Source organism: Thunnus albacares, chromosome 15 (genome assembly GCF_914725855.1).
Source record: "Thunnus albacares chromosome 15, fThuAlb1.1, whole genome shotgun sequence".
NCBI lineage: Eukaryota > Metazoa > Chordata > Actinopteri > Scombriformes > Scombridae > Thunnus > Thunnus albacares.
Genome location: NC_058120.1, coordinates 22,724,746 through 22,749,973, shown reverse-complemented (window position 1 = coordinate 22,749,973; position 25,228 = coordinate 22,724,746). Strand labels below are relative to the sequence as shown.

The following is a 25,228-nucleotide window of genomic DNA, read 5'->3' as shown; positions in this document are numbered from 1 at the left end:
AAATGAACAAACAGTATCTGTAAGAACAATTCAATTCGGTTTCAGTTTAAAAAAAAGGAAAAGGTGTTTTATAAATGGACTTTCGATCTGTCAGATTGTGGGCACTTCTTCATATTTCCTTTTAAGGTGAAGGATTTCAGCTGGTGTGTTGTCAGGACTCATTCGTCTCACCGAGCATTAGATGTATTTTTATGTCTTTATACAGACAGTGAAGTTGAAGACTTTTCTGAAATCTTACCAACAGATCCAATGCAGAAGTCAAAACTGAGCTCAGATGCCAGCTTCTTGTTGGACTTCAGTCTGCCCTGGAGATTAACAATCTTCAAATTTTCTGGAGAGAAAAAAAATGATAAAAGGCTCTTTCTTAGGATGCGGTTTTCAGAAAATAGTTACATCTTGATTTCACAAAAATCAGTTGTAGATTTTATTCTGATATATATCAATATTAAAATAGAAGTATGCATATGGAAAACAAAACATAATCATGACAAATATGAGACAAAGGCACATAATGAAACTACAGTAACTCTGAGGTTCTACTTACGGTCCAAACACACCAACACGGTGTCTCTCTCCAGCTGGGTCACATGGATTGCGTCCACCTGCTGATTAGCTGCAGGGAGAAAACGTAACAACCTCGTCTGATAAACATCTCGTGCAACGTACCATTTATTTCATACAACAACAACCTTTACTTCCTTTAAGGTAAAATCTATTCTTGCACAAACTACAAGAGAGTCAAGACTATGTTGTATTTCATAAGATAAGATAAGATGAAACTTTATTGATCCCCAGTAAGCATTGGACAACATACACAACATATGAATGTCTATATAAATAAAGTACACAAAACAACAAATAAATAGCAGCCACAAGTATAAGACCTGAAATGTAACTGCTTCAAAGTGACAAGTGCAAGATTATATCAGCACAGACTCACATATCAATAGTAATACTAATAATACAATAATACTACTGACTAAAAGATGATTTTTACTGGTTTAGTCAGTCTTTGAAAGGTGCGTCTATCCAACCATCTACATCCGAGTACATCAAGTTTGACTTACTTGTTCCCATCTCTGTGAACCAGGACGAGCAGGAGTTGAGGTTGATGGTCTCAAAGCGGACCACCTGGCCTGGCTCGGTGCCCTGGCTGATGGCCACGCACACCAGAGGATATTCCTGCTCTGGGACCACGAGCATCTCAAACACTTTCAGCGGGCTGGGAAGAGGGAAGTCAAAGTGCTGCCGCAGGAAGAGAGAACCGACGAGAAGGTTAGAGTCAGTGGTGCTCTGACAGTAACAGAATTAAAATGTATTTTGTTGCGTTATATCAAGGTGCTGCACAATTTTAGAAGCATTACGGTTGTTAAAAAAAAAACACCAACAAAGGAACGTGCAAGTTGAGTTTCGGAGCACAAGAGGAAGGAGCATTTTCAGTTTACTTTAGTCATCCTAGTACAGTCTCTCAGTGAGAACATGCAGGCCAACAAAGACAAACTATGGATGAAAAATAAAGTTTGTGGTGGGAAAACTGACCTTGATAAGCATAAACCTCTGCATGGGCTCATACCACTGCAACAGGACAATCCCAGACTGCAGCGCTCCACACAGGTATTTGTGGCCTGTGTACGGGTTTCTCACTATGAAACAGACGGGAGAGGGATGTCAAGGAGAGTAGCTAGACTGAGATATGAAGGTCTTAGATAGTTAACAGTTTACAATTTACACCATTCAAATGAATGCATAAGGGGTTTACAGAGCAAAAAGGTTGCAGGACATGACTAGTGAGGACATGTTCCTTGTGTATTGACACACTTGAATATGACGGAGGCGTAAATAAATAAAGCAAAGAGGCTGGATGGGAAAGACCGACTCACCAATGCAGCATTTGTGACAGCCCTTTGTGTCGGGGATCTTAGTCGTCAAGGCAAACCTCCTGAGGAGAGAAAACAGCCAAGTTGTTGTGACCACAGTCTTGAAAGAGCCGATGACGTCTAGAATCAGGGAAGTTGTGCAGTAGTTTGTTCTCCTTTTTTTTTTTTCAACCAACACAGTAATTTGTCACGACAGCAGACAGTGAATTACAACAATGAATATGCGGGATGCACAGCATGAGTGTAGCAATTCCATTGAAATTTAGAAAAGCAGAGTTGTGACCTTATCACAAAAGTGACAGGAGTGTAACAAATGGTGTTGCTGTGTTTTTTGGCTTCAGACAAAGGAACCCAGGCTTGCTGATCTCACCTGGGTAAAATTTTGTCTGGGAAGCGGTGAGTCTGGAACTGAGCGGCCAGGCCGGGCTTCTTCAGCTGCTCAAACAGCCCGATGAGATTGTGGGAGTACAGCTGGAAGGTTTTTCCTACAGCAGAACGCAGCACATTCAATCATCAGCTTAATGGGTAAATATAAGAAGAAGCATAGCAGTAATAAAGTCCAAAAAATATGACAGACAAGAGCTGAGTAAATATTTTCTTCACCGTTTTTAGAATATTAACAAAAAAAAACAAAAAGATACATTTTAAACACAGTTGCTGAATTCGCTTAACAAATCCTGGATCCCATGAAGCAGCTTTCACATGTAGAAAGGTTAGATGTGAACAGGGGTAAAAACAGAAGTGTGACGATGGTGTGAAGCATGATTACCTTCTGATGAAGCCAGTTAGTAGAATATCAAATCAAGCCAGGCGAGAGGAGGATGGACAGTGTCCAAGGGAAGAGGAGAAGAGAACAGAGGTTAAGTATACCAAGGGGCAAACTGCTGAAGGTAAAACCGAAAGTAGACCTCACGCTTTGTAATCCCATCCTCAACGGTTAAACCAAGAAAAGGTTTCGGCTCTTAAGACAGCAAAGCGAAGACAGTTTGGTTTCAAATAAAAGATTATTTGAGCTTTCTGAGTACAACCGGCTTGTCTGTTTTAATATATAAAACAAACTATACTTGCTTTTGCAGCTAGTATATTTTGTACCCTACAAAGATCAACGTATGTGAGTATTTCTTCTGCTGAAGAACAGGCCGTTAAGCCACGTGTGATAAATGAGTCACTGTGCCACAAGGACAGAGCTCTTATAGAGGCTTTCTGATGTCAAACAAAAGAAACAGTTATTTGAAGGCTGCAGATATGGAGTGACTGTCTTGCCCTCAGGGGCAGCCAGATAACAGGACAAAGAAGCAGCAGGTTATGGCAGTGGCCAGTGGAGCAGGAGGCTGGGATAAATCCATCACTTACCTGATAAAGACATCAGGTTGTTGTTGATAACGTACAGCCATGTACACTTCCTCGGGAACAGCTAAATAGGGAATTAAACAAAGATGGTACCGGTCACCGTATAGCTGGATGTTTGTTCTCAGTGGATCAATATCAATTTGTCAATTGCAGCTGTGAAAAGGACTATGAGTTCCCAGTTTAGGCTGCGTGGTGCTTGTGTTCTTTTTTAAAATAAATACCTAACAATATTACTGATGTTTTTCTCTTCAGTACACCTTACCTTCAATTTTAAGAAATATATTTTCACAGCTTAAGGCCAGTTACACTACAGTGCAGCGCCACCTCTTACTAAACTCCTTTAACAGCCTAATGTCACGTCTCAGGTTTTATCTACAAGACTCATGTTTTTGTATCTCTTTGTTCATCGTCTGTGATGTGAAAACATTTCTATACAGTCAAAGAAATAAACATTGTGCGTCCCGGTCATACTTCGAATAATTAATTCCTAACACACTGAGGAGCGTTTCAAAGCGCTGACATCCGTAGTGACGATCACACCGGAGCCTCTGCCCTCCGTTTCCATCGCGCTTCTCTACTCCATTACAGTCAGTTTTCTAGTTCTGTTTGTATAAGTTTACAGCCTGGCGTGCTGCTATCATGTGTTGCTCTGTGTACAATGACGCTGCTGCAAACAAAACTGCACTGATTCAACTGTCAAAATCATCAACTTTAGGGGGCATTCCTAATATATAAATCCCACAACTTGTTTAATGAGGATAAACAGGACTCTTAATATCGGTTGTGATCATTATTATTTAGATTGATGTCAGTTGCGGTTACCTGCTCCATCGTGGCTTCATGCAGCTCATTAAGATTCAGCGTATAGATGCCATCCTCCGTCCCAAAGATTAGGTACTGGTCTAGAAGAAGAAAGAAGAAAAATGAAGTATTGGCTTTAATAAATATGTTATTTCTGTGTGTGTGTTTGTGTGTGTATTGCTGTGCTTATGTCTGCCTTTCTACCTTTGGTGTCTGGATGAATCCATGATGTGGCACAGTTGATCTTCAGTGGACAGCCATCAAACACTTTAGAGAAACAGGCTCCCATCTGCAATGAAAAGCGACGCAGCTGAAAACAGACAGCCTCTGGCTCAGCGAAGCGCTAAAATGTCAGCCAGGGTTTAATGAGCTGGAGCTGGAGCTGAGCTGAGCAGAATCAACCACAAAGCAGAAAGCTCTGCGGACCCCAAATATCTATGGCATGTACAGCAGCAGCTCAGACAAGAGTTTAATAACAGTACCCATGAAACCGGGCCAGCAGGGACGAGTGAAGACTGTAGAGATAATGAAAGCAGATGATTCACTCACCAGTACTTTGGGAGTGGGTGGCAGGCCGTTGATAGCTGGTTTCTAAGGAGGAGGAGGAGAAGAAACAAAAAAAAAACATAAGATACCATAGATGAAGAACACACAAACAAAGCAGAGACAATTGTTTTAAATTTAGCTGCGTAATTCACCCTCCAGCTACAACAATGAGCCAAACAAACAAACAATACAGGCTGTTTTTTGAGTGCGTGTTCTGTCAAAGTCAATGAAACTTTCGACATGAGTGGAGGCCAGATTTCCCTCTTTAACCGTCAGCGTTTGGATCTGACAGAGGAAAAACATCATATTTGAGGTTTCAGTTTGTTGGGAGATACTCTGCAAATGAAATATAGGCTGCGAGACTACAGACGATATTTTCATTCTAATGACCGATGACACTGAAGATGAGAAGTCTTGATTGAGACACATATTGAAACGTAATATGTTGTGCAATATCTTAAAAAACTCACAGGGAATTCCTTTTTCTCCTTCCGATGCTGCCGGTTGGGTGGCGGCTTGGGACTGTCTCCGTTCATGCTGCCATCTGAATCATCATCTGTTATGAGATAGCAGGCAGATGAAAATTACATTTGTGAAATAAGGATCAATCATACCGGCCAATATGAAGAACCTAAAGCCAAGGATCAGTCACGTTTACATCAGGCTCCCTTACCTTTGCACTGAGATTTAATGAGAGCTTGTAAAAATGAAATAAGTGCTCATTTAGCAACAGATTTGATTTAAGAAGACAGAAACCAATTATAAGTAAGTTCATATTGATTTGTTTTTGCAGGAAGTTGATTTAGAAAAAGTCTGAGACTCACCAGGATCTGAGGTGTGAGACAAAAGGCCAGGGCTGCTGACACTGGCAGAGAGGAAATCTGGAGATGAGTGCTCCACCTTGTTGCCCTGCTCAGGTGTGCTCTGTCTGCGAGCCACCTGGCTCGGCCCATTCTCCGAGTTAGGGAACCTCCGAACTGTCAGAGACCTCTCATCGTTAAGGCCGAGCTCCTCTGACGGGCTGTTTAAGTGTGGCTGAGAGAGGATGGGGGGGGGTAAATTTTACTTAAAGCACTCTGCAGCACATACTCTTGTAACATGGATTCCAACTGTTGTAATTTTTGGGTCTCACCTTCGGGGGCAGAGGAGGAGGAACTCCTGGCTTGAGGGTTGACCTGAAAAGGAGTTGTTTTGTTTTTTTTAGAAAGATGTAAATTCCATCAATGACAGTGTGTTTATGATTAAATTTTAAATCAACTGGTGTCACTCACAGCTCTACTTCCTCAAAGGCGTCTTCAAGATGGGCGATGTGTCCCCTGCAGCAAACAAACACAGTAATCAGTGTGGAGAAAAAAAGCCTCATCAGAGCTCAGGAGGGGTGTTGATGGTGCAAATGTTTATGTAAAATCCCTCCTTGGAGATGAAGAGAGAACTCTGAGGGAAAAGGGGGGAGGTCCTGAGAGAACACCGTTGGATGGAAACCACAAAAACTACATTTCTAGAGCTGTATTAAAATGTAGTTTTTGTTCTAAAAAAAAAAAGACTTTGTACTTGTAACACACACATCTGTGATCCGCTATCACTTCACTACAATAAGGTCAGCCTGAAAAATACACTAGGACTAAAACAAGGTCTGCAGACAACCTTCAGGACTTTAAATGTCATCTCTTTATTTAGTAATCGATGCAACCATCATCATACATAAAGCTCATTGGATGGAGCCAAAACTACTGAGATTCCTGCGGCATCAGTAGATCACAGCCTTTTAAAACAGCAATGGACATAATTGTATGGCTCTGTCTGTCTATGCAGGGTTATGGCAGCACAAACAAGTAATTTTATTTGAATGCTGACATTTAAGTCGAGTGAAAGTGAGTGAAAGCAAGTGAAAGCCTGCCTGACTCATATATGCATAGCTTGGATCCACAGCTATTATCACATCACACATGGTGAATGGAGGGGTGTCAGGGAGGGTGATTTGTGGACATGTTGGGTGTCTAACCTCACTGCAAAAAAGGGCGGTGACCAAGCGAGGGGTGGAGTGGATGGCGTACAATAACTACAGCACACACAGTGTTAGTGTTACCGTTGGAACAATTCGTCCTCAACGCTTTTGAGAAGGCTCCTTCGAGGGGACAAGACGAGAGATAGGCCGACAGCCAAAAGAAGACAGAGAGAAGTGGAAGGAGAAAAAAACAAAACAGTGAAAGCACACGGACAGGTGAAAAGGAGCTTACAGGCCAGCAAAACAACATTTTAAACTGCAGATGGGGGAAGAGTGAGTTCATGCACAGGCAAAAGTTAGCACCAGTGAGTCAGCAGGTTAATGTGAGAGACAGTGAGGAGCATTTCTACACACTGTGTCAACAATGGATATAAGATCACAAAACATAATGACTGACACACTTTAGTCCTTTCTTCATAAGAAGTCTTACTTTCTTTGTCACTCACTATCCATTTATCAAATTTTGAATCTTCTGTTCTTGAAGAAGTAAAAAACCATGCCCTATCTCTCTGGGATGCATCCATTTAATAAGCCAGGTAAAGACAGAGAGAGACACACACACACAGAGCGAGAGGAGTAAATAGGAACAGTTCCCATGACAACAGTTTCCATGGATTACCTGGTTGTTATTCCTCCCTCTGCAAAGGGACTCCAGGGGGAAGGGAAGTCATTATCTTTACTCACATCCTGTGGAAAGTCACACATGAGCAAAAATAGAGTTTCTAAAAACCTGCGTTCTTAAATGTGTGGACATCATTTTTTCTAAATGCGCATCAGTGTAACTGATAGAAACAGATAGCAGCACTTGTGCGTCAGTATTGATTAAACTGAACATTATTATCACCATTTCAGAATGAGCCTCAGTTTCCTTCCGGAGTGGTGGTTCGAACTGGAGCTTGTCGACTGTGAATGACAAAAATTGTGTTCAGTTATAGTTTTTTTTTTTTTTTTCTTTTCTTGCACACACCTTTGGCACTAGAGGGCATCAGCGCCCAAGACATCAAGGCACACAAAGCCGTGGGAGTAGTAGTACCCTTGTGTATTAGTACTAGGAGCCTTGGAAAACACTTCTCCGGTCCGTTCTTAAAATAAAATCACATGTAAGTACTAACCAAAAGCAGATCAACTGCTTCCAGACCTGCCAGCACACCACACAGATCCTTCACTGATTTATTATACTCCTACATGAATGTTTGATCTGGAGCCTGAAGACGAGTCAGTTACCAAAGACAAACGCAGATTATACTTGACACTAACCAGATCTGTTCCCTTTGGGGGAAATATTGGTGAGAGAGAAAGAATTACAAATAAATCAGGGAACAGTTTAGGTTAAGGTCACATTCTGCCAAACAGTTGATCCACTAGAGGAGGCTGGTTTAGTGTCCAGTATAAACACGGTGTGATCCAGTCGTAATTATGAAGGCGAAAGAAATCAACTGACCTGCCAATAAATACTCCCACATAATCAGCTTCTCATTAACAAAGAAACTTTGTATTCGAGAATTCAGACCGTGGATTTTTTTTTTTTTTCCCCAGTGTGTTTTTCTGTTTGAGGTATGCTGATAATGTGGAGGTGCTGCAGTATTTAAGGTACAGATAACAATGAGGAGGTAAACCACAACCAGACTTATGAAACCAACATAGAGCGTTTTTGTTTGAGAAAGTGAAGTCGAGGAGTCAGGTATGAGACAAACATAACTTCCTGGTTAGGATCTGATTAGTCATCTACAATGTAATTTTATTTCAGTCTGTCCAACAATAACCCAGATGTCACAATGTCAAAAATATTCATTCTTACTCAACCTAAAGCCAAAACACGTGGCCACTCCATGCAGAGGAACTCACCTTATTAGTGCCACTTAGTTCTCAAACACAATGTTCTGTTACATGCTCCGACATTATCCTGTTTCTCAGAAGTCTTGGGGAGTGAGCTTGGGAGTTATACAAACACACACTGTCTCACTACACTGTCACTAACCTGCATCCCCCCTGTGTCCCTCAGTGAAGCTAGGACTTGAGCATGGCCTTCCTTGGTCTGTCCCATTGTTTGCTTCATGTAGGAGGGAAAGTCAGATGTAATTGTGAGAAATATGGATAAAAACCAAAACAGGAAGTTGCATCTAGTACAAACGATCACAGTACAAACAAGCACAAAACACAATGAAGCACAGTATGTAACGCTACAAATAAATATGACAAACATCCCACAGAAGACACATTCTCACCACTGATTACTACATCTAAGCCAGAAATGATGAAATGGGAAACAGTCAAAGCCTTCAGGCACAACACAGCGTTCTCACACAGCTTCTTATCTACGACAACTGAAGACAACACAAACACACAACAACTTCCCTGAAGGGTTGAAAAATTAACATAAATTTATCTATCAAGTTGGATCCTCTGTCAAATTCAACACCAACAACTGTTGACTGACAACCAAATTCCTCAAGAATCCCCGGCACCGTTAACGACCCTTCAGACAAGCTATTTCACATTATTTATTGAGTAGAAGATGCAGAACAGACACTTTCTACATAAAAATATCAAAAAAGCATCACAGACTTTACTACATCCACTTTCTCTTCTGTGAATCCCCAGGCTATTTTTATACACACTACCACATGCTGTGGTCTGGAAAAGTGCCAGCCAGCACTGCAGGATTAGTGGGATGACCCTCAGACAAGCCGCCAGACCTCTATCGACCTAAACAGCCAGGCTAACTGACACACCGACCAATGACAGGACTCATGGCGGGGGGGGGGGGGGGTTGGCCTTGGTGATGGCTTTGAGCTTTTAGAAAGTGGCTTTTTGTTCACTTACAGTTTATCTCCGAGCGCGTCCTCTCAGCTCTGGCTTGTTTGTTAGTGGAGCGAATGGTGTGTCTGACTGCAGAGAGGGGCTGAAGCAAAGAGAAAGAGAAAGATTTAGAGATGAGGAAACAAATCTGCATAGTGGGAGCAATACTTGAGCTCAGAGTAGGGTAAAGTTTATTGCCTGACTCTGTGTTGTCTTGAGTTATTTGACACAATTATGACATTTATCTTTTTAAGTTATCTGCATAAACACATTTTGAAACTGAAAGCTACTTTTTGCACAGCATTTATGAATGCATCATCACATTATTATGCATCCCAGAGGCTGTTTGTTTGCAACTAGCTCCATTGCTCGCAGTCAATAGCCTTCAGGGTTTTTTCATTCATCGTGGCCAAGACAGTGCTACTGCTGTCAGGGGGATAAAGGCACAATGGTCTTTTAAAAAGGCACTGGTACCACCTCTTTGGCTGCCACATAAATGTGATGTTGATTCCAGTTGGAATAATAATGTCGATGGAGAGAATCAAGAGGAGGGGGATGGGAAGGTTCAGGGGAACATGAAAACACACTTTTAGCGAAGCTCACCTTTTGTCTTTGATTGCCAAGTTGCTGAAAAAACATGCTGTGCTAATATTTACATTCATCGCTGATAGAGAACATGTCAGAGTTTGCATGAAAGTCTGTTTTACTAAAAGATTCGATAGCATCAAATTTGATAAGGCTAATAGCTGCTCTTGCAATAAACAAAAAAGGGGCACTTATTTCATATTTCCAGGTATATAATTCAAAATATTTGTCAGTGTATTTATATCTTTGATTACTGCTGAATAGACTTTCCACGTGTCTTCCGTTTCCATACCTCAAGATCATCATCATCCACCTCACTGTAATGCTGGTGGTTGTCTGGGTTGTTCATCTTATCTAGTAGGTCGACAGCCAGCCTCCTTGTCAAACCCGTCTGTGCCACAAACACGTGCTGCGAGAAACAACACTGGGTCACAAGTTGTCATAAATTGGAGGATAATTTTACAAATGAGACTGTCTATTTTAATCATGATGTTCTTCAACCATTAATAGACCTTTCCTCAGACAGAGACATGCACTGTGTGAATAATAGAAAGCATCTTTTAAGATCGACTGACGCCTGCAAATAACACCTAAAAAGGTGTGAACTGACAAGCTTCCTCTTTGCTTAGCAGCAGCACTTTTACTTTGTTAACTTGATCTAAAATGTAAATGCAGGACTTACTTGTTTGCCTGGTCTTCAGGATTAACTAATGGTAATGGTATAGAAAGCTAACAATGTAATAAAACAAGATTTTTGAGACTTGAGACTGCTAACATACACATTTTCTACTGTGAATAGCTGCAAAACATTTCTTTCTATCAAATATTTAAATCTCCCCAGGATAAGGAAATGTCTACCACATGTCTGAGACAAACATAAGCTTCATTACTGATAGAAGTTTCTCTGCAGTGGGCCTCTTCTTTGGGTTCTTTGTCAGAGACACTTTGACAAAGTTGTGGAAGGCAGCGGACCTGGGCAGCAAGATAAATTTGAGTTAACACAATTATCCTCTGAGACCAAAGTATAAAGTATCAAACAATAATCCCACAATAGCACACTGAATACCATGCACCACTTACCATTTGTTTTTGTCTTTTAGCTTGGGAGGCTGGAAGCTACTCTTCGACATCAAAAACAAGGCCCTAAGAATAAAAAAAGAATTACACTCATGAATTGAAAGTGTGGAAGAGGAAAATGTACTTGAATTCGTCACCGTATTTTGAATGAAACAGGATGGCTACTCGAGTAATCAAAAGATGTGATGAAACATTAGAGGAACACAAAAGCAGGAAGCATCCTAAGAGTCCTCTGAGGAACAGTTTTTTTACCTCATCGGGTGTAGGTCAAACATTGGGGGCTGTAGCTCAGCCAGCTCTATGGACGTGATGCCAACAGCCCAGATATCACACAGCTGGTTGTAGCCACCGTTCTTCTCCACCGCTGCTACTTCTGGAGCCATCCTACACACACATACATCAAAAATTCAGTGAATACTCCACAAAAATAAAGACGAAAGGCTGGTTTATGGAGGACTCACCGCAGTAAAAAACTACATTAATACTAACTAAGATACTCTGTTGATCCCCCTGGGAAAACATTTTATTTTTACCCATTTGAAAGTGTATTACGACGTCAAGAGTCAGTGACAGAACAGAGACCAGAGCACTTTAGTTGCTGTGGGAATTTGAAGTTGTATCTTTCAGTTGAAGCATCTCTCTAACAACTTGTGCACCTTGTCACCACAAACTAGATTCTGTCAGACAGTCTACTGAAAAAAAAAGTTCTAGTATTTGATTGAAAGTGCTTCTTTGAACTCCTGGGAAAAAAGATATGGGTTCTGAACCTATTCAGGAAAGCCTATCAAAGGGCCGATGTCTCATTTGATGGCGACGACATACTCACCAATAAGGTGTTCCAATGAAGGACTTTCTTTTGGCAATGGTGGCTGTTATTTTGGCTGCAACTCCAAAGTCAGCTGTAACAAGGATAGACAGGGCTTTTCAGATTATGCAATCCACAAACACCTGAAAGCTGCAGAACAGTTCCAAGTCCTTGAGAATTAAGACGCTAAAGGGCAACTTACCTAACTTCACATCTCCGTTATCTGTTAGAAGTATGTTGGCTCCCTGTTAAAAGAGATCCCGTAAACATTTATTTTATTCAGAGAAATAGCAAAGTTTGAAGTTGGAACAAAGTTTGAGATATTGAGCTGACTTGTTGTTACACTGATTCATCACTCCGTGTTAAACTTGATCAGAAACATCTGTTCTGGTTAAAGCATTAACTGCACAGGTCTGTTACTGATCTGACTTCCAGTAAAATCCCACCAGTATCACAGCTTTTTGACAGTTCCACTGACAGTGTTTCTGTTGGCTGTGACTGACAGTCTCTCTGGTGGCATCCTGCGGCGAGAGTAGAGGAAACAGGAAGTGCTCACTGCGCAGAGCTGAGTAAAGATAATAGGTCCAGCCCTGACCTTCAGTGATAACACACAAGACCGAGGTTCCAGCCTTCGTGCATGCAACGGGCACATTCAACTTCAGCTCAACCTCAAAAACTGCATGCGGTAACTGACACCAGTGGTCACATGCTTTCGAGCGAGCACATCCCAGGCTACGCTTTTCCTGTGAGTTCAGTTCACACCTCTGCAGTGCTGCAGCATCAGAGCAAAGTCCGACCTCTAGACTACTTAAGGGCCAACTGAGGCATTTACAGTGACATTAATTGCTTTTGATGCTGTGCCACTGATGCTTCTTTATGTCTGTCTCCTTCCTCTTCTCTTCTTCTACTCTTCTGTACTACTACTGTTCTGATTATATTGTTAATCTGTCTGTATCGCATGGTGCAGTGTCAATGCACCTCACTGTAGGCTTCATCTGGATAAAATTAAGGTTAAAAGAACAAAAAAAAAAGCAAAAAGGAAAAGTTATGGTACCTTGATGTCACGGTGCATCTTGCCCTTGCTGTGCAAGTATCCCAAACCCTGCCAAAGAAAATGTATTTAGTGTGACTCACATTAAAATGACTAATCCCTAAATATTTATTCAAAGAATTATTTAAATGTGCAAATACCTGTATGGTCTCTCTGGAGACGTATGCTATCTGAGGCTCTGACAGAGGTCCCGTCACTACAACATACACACGTTTTATTTTATGTATGCAGGGAGGACAGATTAAGATAACAGTAATAGATTTCACATGGATTTACATAGTATTGTTGTGACTAAAAGAAAAGCTCACCATGATAAATGTCCTGCAGAGATCCTCCACCACAGTACTCCATACATATCCAAAGCTTCTCCCGACTGATGAAAGCAGAGAAGATTACTGAGCAGTTTGACTAATGAAGTGACGTAGCCAAATATTTTGTATCAAAGCATGATTAAGCAGCACAGTGTTCTGCAAAGGATTCTTGTTGAAACACCTTTACCAACATATGCTAAATAAACTTCCAAACACATGTTAATAAACAGGGGGAAATACTTATAATGTCGAGAGGTGAAGAATAACAAAGGTAAGTGCTTGTGTAGAAAGTCGAGCTGGATGTCTGAGGAGAGAGGGTGGGTGCTAAAAATAAGACTAGTGTAACTGTGATAACATTGCATGATCACAACTGTGACACTGGCCAGCAAAGGTGATGATACTTAGAGTATACTGCCATAGATTCTCAATCCCAACTTTATTGCTACTTTTCACACACTTTGTTTAGACATGGAAATGATTTTAGGTCAGGAAACAGATCTGAGAGAACCCTTGAACTTTCCCCAAATTAAACGGTGGTTCTTCTAAGACAATTAATTTAGTTTTGTGATAATTAATGCATGTGGGGTTGCTCATTAATGTTTTAAAGTAACCAGTTGTGCTCAGTGTGGCGAGACTGTACAAGACATGCCTGCTGCGATAAGACATGCGTCTCTCTGGACTAACTGCCATATAAAAACAGATCAGAGGCTCATATTCCAGTTAAACCTGCTGGAAGTCTGAGACAGTGGTAGGCGGACCGGCCTTACTTCCTCTCAGATACCAGCCACAAAACATAGGCTCCATTAAAACACGAGAGCTGCATCCTGGCACTGAAGGGCCTAGTCAGCACCAGTTAGCCCAGTTGAAGAGCTTGAGTCATACTTCACACACAGGTGTGACTAAGTAATTAAATACGTCATGTGAGCTTCAGGCGGAGGCTCGATAAATCCTTTTGACAGTAACGTATGAATTCCACAAATCGTACACTCGGACTGGCTGCGAGAGAGGAGAAAATTCTGACTATAAAATGACAAAGCAGCAGCATTTATAGCTGGCTCTTACCAGAGGTAGCTCCCAAAGTAGGCCACAATATTGTGGTGCATGCATTCCTTCACCATGAAGATTTCCTGCTGTATGATGGAAAAGTCATCCCCTGGAAACAGAGGGAGAAATCACAGAGACACATGGACAAAAAATTATATTTTTTATTTTCAGTACAGGGAATTGTTTTTTAGAGGTCCATTTTAAAATGAGAAACGATATGACGTTTGGAAATAAACACCTCACAAAATTATGTTGGGAATGAAATTATAACCATTGGGGTTATGATTCATCACTATGAAATTGTTTTTCAGAATAAACCTTGTATTTGAAATGTTGACAAAAACAGCCACACCAAGTAATTCGGATGATACAAAGGTTGTGAAGGCCATAAAGTTTATGTCTTAGAAACACTCAAAACTTTCCTTTTTGTTTGCCAAGTTGAAACCACAGAACAAAGTCTTCCCATACTTCCCTCTGAATATATGGTTCAATATTTCATGTCTGTGTAAATACAGGAGATTGTAGAGCAGCCAGTGACAATAGAAGGAACACCTTGTACTTATAAACTTTATGTGGTATAGTCTAAAAAGCCAGGCTGCTCTCCAGTTCAGCAAAGCACTCTAACACATCCGATCAGTAGGAAGTAAGAAGACAAAAATATGTAAGCCCAGCTGCTCCCAATTGTGCAGAGACACGGGCCCTGGAATACATTAACTGGAGGTTAAGATCTACCAGACTCTGCCAGCTTCAGCGCTCTATCAACAGTCTGTCATCATAGGCATAAGTCCAGATTAAGCTCATTTAAGGGATACAATCTCTGCCAAGAAACAGTAAAATCTAAACAGTGCACTAGACATTACTCGTGGTGGAAATTACTGTCAGAGAATTCTTTTTTTTTCCTGCGTATGGTCAAGTGTGTCAATTGTGCTCATCAATGTGGCACTGTAAGCAAAGGTTTTTTGATGGTTGAATTCAACTGTGTGTCAAGAAAAATTTGGCGGTTACCACCAACTGTGGCCTAAAAGCAAAAATAAGCTCTTGACCTGCAGTATACAGTTCCAGATGCTATACCAGGTGCCTTGTGGTCAAGCCTAATTTTAGTGATACGGGAGCAGTTGAACTCTGGAAGAAAACATGATAAAAATGGAGAAAATCCTGGACCACAGAGGCTCTTTTTCAAGGACACAAACACTTTGTAGCCCAATGAGGCGACTGCTATGCAGAAGTCCTGTTTTCAGTCTGTCCCTCAGTCTAGTCCCTCTCACGTGAGGGTCTGAGTTAAAGTCTGGTTGGAATGCAAACACGTGCATAATTATCCAACAGATAAACGACAAACCAGTGAATTTCCATTAGCTTTAAACTTAACATCAGTTACTAATTTGAGTACTCAGAGACATCACAAGACATAAGAAAGTGCAACTATTAGTTGTCTCATCTACACAAAAGCACAACTACAGCATGTATAATTGCATCCCTTGTGACTGCGCTAAGTGTTCACTATATTAGAAACATCACACTTTCTTTTCATGAAACAGATCCATCAAATTAAACCAACTGACACGCGTGATGCCTTTGTCTCATTCATTTAAAACTGAGAGAGGGGAAAGCCTTAAAAAGACCAGTGTGTAGGATTTAGGGGGTATCTAGTGGTGAGGTGTTTGGTTTGTCCGCTCTGGGCTACTGTAGAAGCATGGCGGTACAACATGGCGGCCTCCATGGAAGGGAACCTGCTGCTTATGTAGATATAAAGGTCTCATTCTAAGGTAACAAAAACAATTCCTATTTTCAGGTGATTATACACTAATTAAGACATACTTATATGTTATATCCCATTTCTGCCAATAGATCCCCCTGAATCTTACACACTGGTCCTTTAAGGGATACATCAGCTGATATTAAACATTTTTCCTGTTGTCAACAAACACAATAACAAGACCAAAATCAGCTGTTGTACTTTTAAGTTTTATCTGTGTAGCCGAAGTCTGATGTTGCTTATTCCTCTGTGCCATAGACCTCTATTGTTGTCCAAAAAACTATTAAAAACACATTAGTGAGACACACTGTTGCACTCTATGAAATGTTCCTTCATTACAATGAACATGGGTACTGTAGTCTATTTTGAGATGATCCCAGATACATCCTGCTGCCACAAATACTCACTAGAGCGTCATTAAAGGTGTATTAATCCGCAACTGGAAATAGTACCCGACAAACGCACGGTTTACCACAGTTTGAGTAACATTTATAACAAACCACAGTGTCCACAAATGAAACTATACATTTGTGTGACCCATTTTTTAAGAGTTACATCTTAAGTGGGAGTGAATGAGCTTAGGGCTGAATGCAGGGTTTGTTACTGAGAGACAGGAAAGGCAAAAAAACATTGTTGGTTCTGGTTTTTCCATAATATTAGTTGACAATGACAAACATTTTGCACATAATCAGCTTTATCTTTTAATCAAGGGAGGGAGACATGAAAGGTTTTGGTTTTAACACAACTGACAAGGTGACTGTGCAAACGGAAGTGCAAGTCACCATTAGGAGGATGTAGACTGAACATGCAACGTATATAGGAAGTATGAGTGGAGTGTTCATCCAACTGGTTTTACGTTAATATATGACTTTGAAAGGCTTTTTTTGTGATATTTCCCTCATTTTGGTCTCATCTGGTGACCTGCTGCAGTTTCATCCTCTCAATGCTTAAGAGCTGGCATACATGATTCATTCCTAAAAGCTAATCATGTCTATTTCTTTAGATGCTTAACATGTCTGTAATAACAATGTCTCAACTATGCTCAAGAACATCATGGCTGAAAACATGGAGGTGAAGTGCCAATATTATTCAGTTTGAAGCCCTACTCACCAGTATGTGGCATAAGGATGCAATCAGTCTGCTTTACAGCTTTAGCACACAGCTTGACAAATGTGAAAATAATCATTTCCCGCTCTGGTCTTCTTAGTTTGCCACATTATAAAAAGCTAAAAGGAAAGTCATACTTTTGGGAACTCATTAAATGAATTAAAATGACATATTACTGCATCTGTAATCACAGTGTTCTTCATTTTCGAGCCATTTCTCGTTAGGAGGGACTACTGTTGATCATAGATATTTACATATATCTGTTTACAAGCAGCAAATAGTACAGGGAGCCACAAACATCTGAGCAAGGCTTATTTCACCGACATGACTGAGCTGGATCAAAAAAAAAAAAAAAGACATGACAAGTTGGTAAGTTGAGGCCTAAGACTGCAGCCACTTCCTCTAAGAATGAGCGCTTCCCTCTGCTCTCTGAACATACACAACATCCTCGCTCATCACTTCAACTTTCAATTCACTGAGTTGGAGATATATTCAGTTGGCTAATCTTATACCAGTTCTGTCAGTTTACAATAAATAACATTTTTAAAGATAAAAAAAGTCAAGTACAAGTACAAAAACTGTCACGTACAGAATATAGCAGCAGCTGAGAAGCAGATCCTTTTTTTTGTGGTTGTTTTAACGCAACGTTACTGATTTTGACGTGTCTGTCTGATGAATAAGGTCAGGAGCTGGTGCCGATTTCTCAATATCAACAGAACAAAACAAACAAATTCATAAGAAGAACAGACATATAGTGAAATGTAGTGCTTGTGTTTAAAAGAACTAGTTCTGAGTGTCATCTTTTTGTTCTTTACTTGACAATATCCTGTTCAGGAGGATGATACTGTTTAGGGCTGTGTGATAGGACGATATATATCGTGTGAGGATAGATAAACATATATCGTTTCATATTGTGCTTTGTCAATTATTTCGTTGTGTCGCAAATCACTCTTTACAGCAATATTTTCTGTCATTTGGACTCTGTCCATCTTTAGCGCTGATTACATTGATAAATTACTCTTCTTGGCTTTTTACTCGTGAAGCTTTCATTGCACTTACAGTAGCCCTCTGTGTCTGTTGCACACACACACGGAGGACTCGGTCCCGCCCACGCTGAGAAAGAGCAGAGAGGAGGAGAGAAGCAGCGAGACGGAGACCATAAATGACAGTAAAACGCAGTAGACACTCTGTTTATTTATGTCATTTACCCAATTTATTAGTTCTCATTTCATTTCAGCTCAGCGTGAGAGTCTCTACTGTGTTTTGCTGTCATTTTTGGTTGGGCTAGTCTCCTCTGCTCTCTATAGTTCACCGCGGGCGGGGCTGAGCCCTCCATGTGTGTGCAGCACATACAGGAGAGACAGTGAACCAGGTGAAGTACTCCAGTTGACGACAACTGAAAAGCCAGAGTAATTTAATTTAATTTGCATAAAGGACAGACAGACGGGGGCACGGGCCAGAAACTATTTATTCATTGAATATCCAGAAAATGTTCTATATCAGGATGACATTTTTGTCATGTCACACAGCCCTAGTACTGTTTTTACACTGCAAATAAACGATGTGCACAATAAAAACATTCTGAAAAGTGAAAAAAAGAGAAAAACTCTGGTTACTAAGTAAAGATCAACACTAATTTAGTCTTCAGTGGTCATTTACCCTCCTTAACTTCTCATATTAAGCTGCTCTATGCCCCTGCAGCCCCTGCAGCCAGAGGGCTTCACCACTCCTTGCTGCTTTCTCTCTGTCCTTTACTTCATACCAGCGTCACTCCTCCTGGTCAAACCTGTTTGATTTCACGATCCGCCCAAAGGTGTTTACCTGAAGCACAGAAAGGAGTGACTCTTGCAAAGAGGGGGGAAGAAAAGAGAGTTCTGTTTAAAACAGAATGACCTAAACTGGGATATTCCCTATTTCAGCTTAAAGAAAAAAAAGAAAATATGAATGGTGTCCAAAGATGGTTGTGGGAAAACCCATCCAGAGCTATAAAAGTGACATACATGTACAAGCACATGTTGTTGTTAAACACCAACACTTCTCTGTACTATTCCTTGACTTGATTAAAACCTCAGCTGTGCAGCAGGCCACTATGAATCCAGATCAATGAGTTTGTATTTATAATTTATATTCTCAAAACTCATGACGGCAAGGAAAACCCTTCTCCAGAATTTCTTCCAACTTGCAGCTAAGCCCTCTGATCTTCTGCTTCACACACACTCTCTAATCCTCCCCCCCTCCTCCTCCTCCTCCTCCTATATTCCAGCAGAAAATGTCAAGGCTTTACATCTGAGCCAAGATAAAAAAAAAAAAAAGAAAGTTGTTTCTGATCAGCTTAGAGATCAAACACAAGACATGATGATGACAACAACACGTGAGGACAGAAACATCCCTCCATCCTCTCACTTCCTGTGCAACACCACAACACTGACACGGTGAATGAAAGAGAAAACAAACACACAAGTGAATCGCTCCCCCTTTTACCAACTGGTAATCAGCTGAGCTCTGTCTGGTTGCTGGTGGTACAAAGCCCTTCTAGTAATCCCACTAATCTGGATCGCACTAACTCTGTCAGTAGGTCATCACCAGCACAGACCCCGAGCCGGTCACGGTCAGAATATATACAATCTCATGACACGCAGCTCACGATATTATTGAGAAATGTCTACAATGTAAGACCATTGCCATCTATAAACCAAAGATTGATATTTTTTTTATGTGAAACGGCAAAGTATGTAAAACACCGGGTCTATGAACACATAAATATTAGCAGTCTTGAGTCCTGGCACTGTACGACAATATTTTTCAGTCTTTTTAGTACTTTTCGTGCATTCCATTCGAAACCCTGGAAAATAACAGATGCATTTTCCAGACTTCTCAGTTCTGACAAAAACTAAGAAAACAACATATTTTCTCCCCACTGTGATGAGAAAAACTGAGATAATGAGATAATCGCTCTTACCTGGTTCCAACTTTATGATCTTCACTGCAGCGAGCTCTCCTGTCTGTATGTTTCGAGCCTGAAAGACACATTAACAACATCGTGAGACTTTTTATTCGACTGTTAATTCTAACAACTTTGAACATTAAACTGCTGCTAATGGGTTGATTGACAGAAAACTGATTGTCAACAGTTTTGATTATCAAGTATGCATACCAAATATTTGCTGGTTCAAGCCTCTCATACATGAAAATGTTTCTTCCAGAGCTAAAGTGATTAGTCAAATCGACCGATCAACAGTAACATTTTTGATAAATCTTCTAATCATTTAAGTCATTTGTCAAGCAGAAACATCCCCTGCTTCCAGCTTCTCAAATGTGAAGTCAATTTTATTTATAAAGCCCAAGATCACAAATGATGAATTTTGTAAAAAACAATACAACATCCTCTATCCTTAGACCCTTGATACGGATAAGGAAAAACTAAAAAAAAAAAAAAAAACTTTAACAGGAAGAAAATTGAGGATTTACTGCTTTTGGCTGTCCTATTTGACACTAAAGCGAATATTTTAAGGTTTTTTTCTGTTGGTTGAGCAATTTGAATAAGTCAACTTAAGGCTTTGGGGAACTGTAATGGATATTTTTCACTACTGCAGCCCTACTCTCTTTTAAATCATTGTAAATTGAATATTTGGGGTTTGGGGCCAATAACACCCTAAGCTCTCAGACCTTGTGATAGGCTTGCTTTACTGTTTTCACTATGTGTTACTTTTATTTATATACTATTTATATAGCATTGAATATTGAATAAATGACAGACAGATAAATCATCACTGGTAATAATAGCTAGTTGCAGCTGTACATTACATAACATCATACTATACTCTGATGGGACATCAGTCACAGCTTTGGCCTACATGGGCATCAGACCAGTGAATTTGATTTGGATGATCCTCTCGGTTTTGTGAGAACTGGACTGAAAATATTCAACATGAGAAAATGTCAGCACCTCCATCAGACAAACTGAACACCGCTACATTCTCAAGCAATGCCACATTGAATGGTTACCTCTACTGGGCCAACGAACACAAGCATCAACCACAGAGGTCATGAGGTCAACCTCATGGCGCGGCATTAGTCAGCGGGGAGAGGCTTCACATCTATGACTGTCAGTAACCTTTACTTTAATCTCTCTGCTGTAAATGACTTGTGATTCAGTCGAGCTTAGAGTTAAATATTTTTGCTCATTCTTTTTCTTTTTTTGGCACTTTTTGCCTTTACTGGAAAGTTACTGGCTAAGAGGTCAACAGGAAACAAGGGAAGAGAGATGGGTATGAAATGCAACAAGGGCTCCCTGCCAGACTCGAACCAGGGGCGTTGCAGATATGTGGCGTGTGCCGTAATGGCTACTAGAGCGCTCCATATTTTTGCTCATTCTTGATATTCTTTTTGCTTCTTCTGTATATTTGTGCGGTACCGTTATCACAATGCAATATTCTATCACACTAAACGTATCCATCCATCATTTGAGTAATTTCTGTGTCAAAGTAGGTTGCAGTGAGTTCCAAATCCAGGTCAAGACGTGATGCTCCCTAATCCGTGGGAGTGAAGAGATGATACAAGCAGCTAAATCAACCGTTAACCGCTAAACCCTCCTGCAGTCCAGCGGTCACCTTTCAACACTGCAAATGTGCTGGTGATTCGCAAAGAAACAGTAAACCACACAAAAGCCAAAACATACATGCATTCACACAACATATAATCGACACCCGCTATATCGAAAGTCTGAGGTAATGACTTCGTGCTCACTCACACCACCTCACATTTCCTGATGTAGCTAGAGAGCAAACCTGAGAACTAAAGCCAGAACGTTCTCCTTCAAAGATGTGGTACAGCAGACACCACGGCCTTACCAACCTTTGACCGAAGGAAAGAGCAGTCTAACATGTAACACACGTCTAAAGAGACAAGATCTGACACAAGATCAATCACAATATCTGACTCTAGGGACGGAAAAAAAGGTGTACCTGATGTCGAGATAGATCTAAGGTTCAAATAGTTGTAGTGAGGATGTGGACACACGAGAAACTGATGAGTCTCTTGACACAATAAAGAAAATATTTTCTTTACATCTAACTTTTAACAACATCAACAAAGTTCTTGCACACCACAAAGGCTTTTTGACAACTGTATAGGATTAAAAAAACTCAAAAAAACAGTGTGCAGGATTTGTGGTTCATCAAATGTTGACACAAATACGGAGAGAAGCAGTATTGCTTCTATATTGACCTTTCATAGATACAGTGTTTGGCTTTTCATCCACTGATGCAAATAAAAATAAAACTATTTTTCTGATAAAAATAGCTTATAAAAGGGATATTATAACAACAGACCACACTGATAGCCAAAAGTATGACACTATAATAAAGATAAATGATTCATTATCACCAGTAATAACAGAGTACAAATTTTTTGATCATCAAATTAATGTAATGACATGTAATAAATCATCCAAGGCGAGGAATGCTGTGCCCATTAAAACTCAACTGTGCACAGCATGCCAGAGGAGGACTTTTCCCAATTTGAGGTGTTTCCGCTGTCAGTGTGGTACAGAACACACCCACAGTGAAACTCATGTTTAGACAGGGGCCTGATCATATTTCAGCCTGCTGCAGCCCTCGGCCTGTGAGCTCTGGGAGAATACCAGGCGCAGCATTCCACCGGTGGCCTGTCTGGGGGTGGGGGCTGGCCAGAGAGGCTTTGTATGGAGAGGGGCCATCACAGGCCGCCTGAACTATCACACACTGGGTCAGATGTGTCGTCTGTTTATCTGTGGCAGATGGATAAACAAGAAAATTCTCCACCGCGACACATCTCGTTTCATTCTGGCCAAGAGACAGCTGGAAAATCAGGATGAATTGTTTTGTTTAGCTTGATAGTTTCTGTCTAGAATCAAATAATTTTTTTTGATAGTTCATTGAAAAATAACATATTTTAGTGCAATGAAATAGTAATAGTGTCTGCTCTCAAGCACATCATGTCACTGAATAATATAAACTCATTCTTACAGAAACTTTCCTCTAAATATTCCTCCATTTAACACAAAAACAGATGATTTATTTCTGGAAATGTCCTTTTTTTTTGGCAGTTTCAGTCTTTGACACTTGACTGACTGCTATCGTGCAAATGTGGCTGTATGTGAAACTCTATAAACTCCTACCCAGTTTCATCCCAGTTCTCAAAAATACTGCCTTAAACCGGAAGGGTTTCTAATATAATAATCATAATAAAAGGTATAGTTCCCTCTTTTTAACATATTATTTTGCCACTTCAAGGAGTGTGTTTGGGGAAATTTGTAGATTCAAACATTGTTGACACTAGGGCTGCAACTAACAATTCCTTTCATTATTATTATTTTTCTCCATTAGTCGATTAGTTGTTTGGTCTATAAAATGTCATAACATGGTGGAAAATGTTGCTCAGTGTTTCTCAGAGCCCAAGATGACGCCCTCACATGATTAGCTTTGTCCCCAACAGTCCACGACCCAAATATGTTCCGTTTACTGTCATAGAAGACTAAAAACCAGAAAATATTCACATTCAAGAAGCTAGAATTGGAGAAATTTTGTTTTTTTTTTCTTTCAAAATAATAACTGATTTCAAAAAATAATTGGTGACTGATTTAACAGTTGGCAACTGATGTATTAATCGACTTATCATTGCAGCTCTAACTGTAACGGTTAGATATTGCAGATTTTTTTACTGAATAGCTAATAACAAGTACAAAGCGATGTGGATATAACTGACAAGCAGGCACAAGCACTCACTGTTCGTTTCACACAAACAAAACAGTCAAACAAGTTCAGTAAATTGTTTCACTTCACCGTAACGCGGCCTGCAACAACCAGGAAAAGACAACATCTAGCTATACCACAAAAATGACGCATCAAAAATCAAAGACAATGTCTTATCTGATATCAAGATGCGCCAGACAGCTCGCAGTTAAGTCTGTCACTAAGTGTATTTTTGTTGCTGATGAATAAGAGGGAGAAACTGTCAAATGTGTTTCCTCACATGTTTTTACGACTTACAAAGCAAACAACACTTTCTTAAATTAGGGATGACGGGTTGATTAGTCATGTGATGGTAAGCCAAGATATCTCCAGCTCTGATGACAGACAGTGAGAGCCAGCGATTTTACAGTAGGGCTGCAAGCTAACGATTACTTTCATGATCGATTAATCCATCGATTATTTTCTTGATTAGTTGTTTGGTCCGTAAAATGTAGAACAATGTTGATCACAGTTTCCCACGGCCCAAGGCGACATCCTCAAATGTCTTGTTTTGTCCCCGACCAACAGTCCACAACCCAAGGATATTTATTTACTGTCATAGAGGATAAAACAGACCAGCAAATATTCACATTTGAGAAGCTGAAGTCAAATATTTGGATATTTTCTTCTTAAAATTACTCAGAATGGTTAATCAATTATCCAAATAGTTGCCAATTGACTCAATAGTTGTTGTTGTCGACTACTTGTTGCAGCTCTACTTCACTGTACCTTGTACACGTCTCCATATGTGCCACTTCCCACCCTCTGAATGAGCTCAAAGTCATGCTGAGGGTTCCTCCTCTGGATCTCACCGCTTGGCCGGGGATAGATATCCATGGTGGCTTGACTCAAACGATCCTTTACATTTAGTTTGCTTGATCAAATCTGGTGTCAATGTGATTTAATGAAGCAAAAGGTCCTGAATAAGAAGTCGATCAATGTTACTCAGATGGTCCTTCCCCCTGCTCCATGTCCTGATAGAGAGAGTTATGGAAGAAATGTATTTAGGAAACCTTTACATTACATAGCATGCATGCAATGTGGCTTAATGGTAACACAAACATTTAAAGTATGAAAGTCAAACGAGGGCTCGGCTTATTTAGGAGATATGAGTATCCTGACATCTGTCACACAACACCAACAACTTCTGTATTTCATTTCTCTTAAACTTGCCACCAACTTTAAGTCACTAAAGGCTCGTCACGAAACTTGTAACAAAGCAACAACCACTAAAATAACATTAGCTAGTGTTTAACGTTAGCATGGACACTGTGGTCACTCCAGCAAATAGCCAGAACCAGGTCTACCATGACTCTGAATAGGGCGAGTTAGGGGCTTTAGCAGCTA

The 25,228-nt window shown here is 40.4% G+C and overlaps 1 protein-coding gene across 5 annotated transcripts in view; it reads right to left on the bottom strand.

Moving 5' to 3' along the window:
- Positions 1–25,228, bottom strand: part of map4k5 (mitogen-activated protein kinase kinase kinase kinase 5) — a 31,659-nt gene that overhangs the window by 5,964 nt on the left and 467 nt on the right. For 2 of the 5 annotated variants that reach the window (XM_044376094.1, XM_044376098.1), the window contains exons 2-32: positions 24,611–24,855; positions 20,071–20,128; positions 14,270–14,360; positions 13,205–13,269; positions 13,037–13,092; positions 12,900–12,947; positions 12,048–12,090; positions 11,867–11,939; positions 11,293–11,424; positions 11,044–11,106; positions 10,854–10,935; positions 10,256–10,372; positions 9,403–9,481; positions 8,558–8,629; positions 7,424–7,482; positions 7,199–7,266; positions 5,846–5,890; positions 5,707–5,749; positions 5,399–5,609; positions 5,045–5,130; positions 4,578–4,619; positions 4,233–4,317; positions 4,050–4,129; positions 3,231–3,291; positions 2,647–2,649; positions 2,248–2,362; positions 1,881–1,939; positions 1,540–1,643; positions 1,068–1,245; positions 545–613; positions 239–331 (exon numbers count right to left, since the gene is read on the bottom strand). In XM_044376094.1, the coding sequence (XP_044232029.1) occupies positions 239–331; positions 545–613; positions 1,068–1,245; positions 1,540–1,643; positions 1,881–1,939; positions 2,248–2,362; positions 2,647–2,649; positions 3,231–3,291; positions 4,050–4,129; positions 4,233–4,317; positions 4,578–4,619; positions 5,045–5,130; positions 5,399–5,609; positions 5,707–5,749; positions 5,846–5,890; positions 7,199–7,266; positions 7,424–7,482; positions 8,558–8,629; positions 9,403–9,481; positions 10,256–10,372; positions 10,854–10,935; positions 11,044–11,106; positions 11,293–11,424; positions 11,867–11,939; positions 12,048–12,090; positions 12,900–12,947; positions 13,037–13,092; positions 13,205–13,269; positions 14,270–14,360; positions 20,071–20,128; positions 24,611–24,718 (2,488 nt within the window). In that variant the 5' untranslated portion in view covers positions 24,719–24,855. The remainder of the gene's footprint in view (positions 1–238; positions 332–544; positions 614–1,067; positions 1,246–1,539; positions 1,644–1,880; positions 1,940–2,247; positions 2,363–2,646; positions 2,650–3,230; positions 3,292–4,049; positions 4,130–4,232; positions 4,318–4,577; positions 4,620–5,044; positions 5,131–5,398; positions 5,610–5,706; positions 5,750–5,845; positions 5,891–7,198; positions 7,267–7,423; positions 7,483–8,557; positions 8,630–9,402; positions 9,482–10,255; positions 10,373–10,853; positions 10,936–11,043; positions 11,107–11,292; positions 11,425–11,866; positions 11,940–12,047; positions 12,091–12,899; positions 12,948–13,036; positions 13,093–13,204; positions 13,270–14,269; positions 14,361–20,070; positions 20,129–24,610; positions 24,856–25,228) is intronic. The other 3 variants (XM_044376095.1, XM_044376096.1, XM_044376097.1) reach the window with 3 other exon arrangements.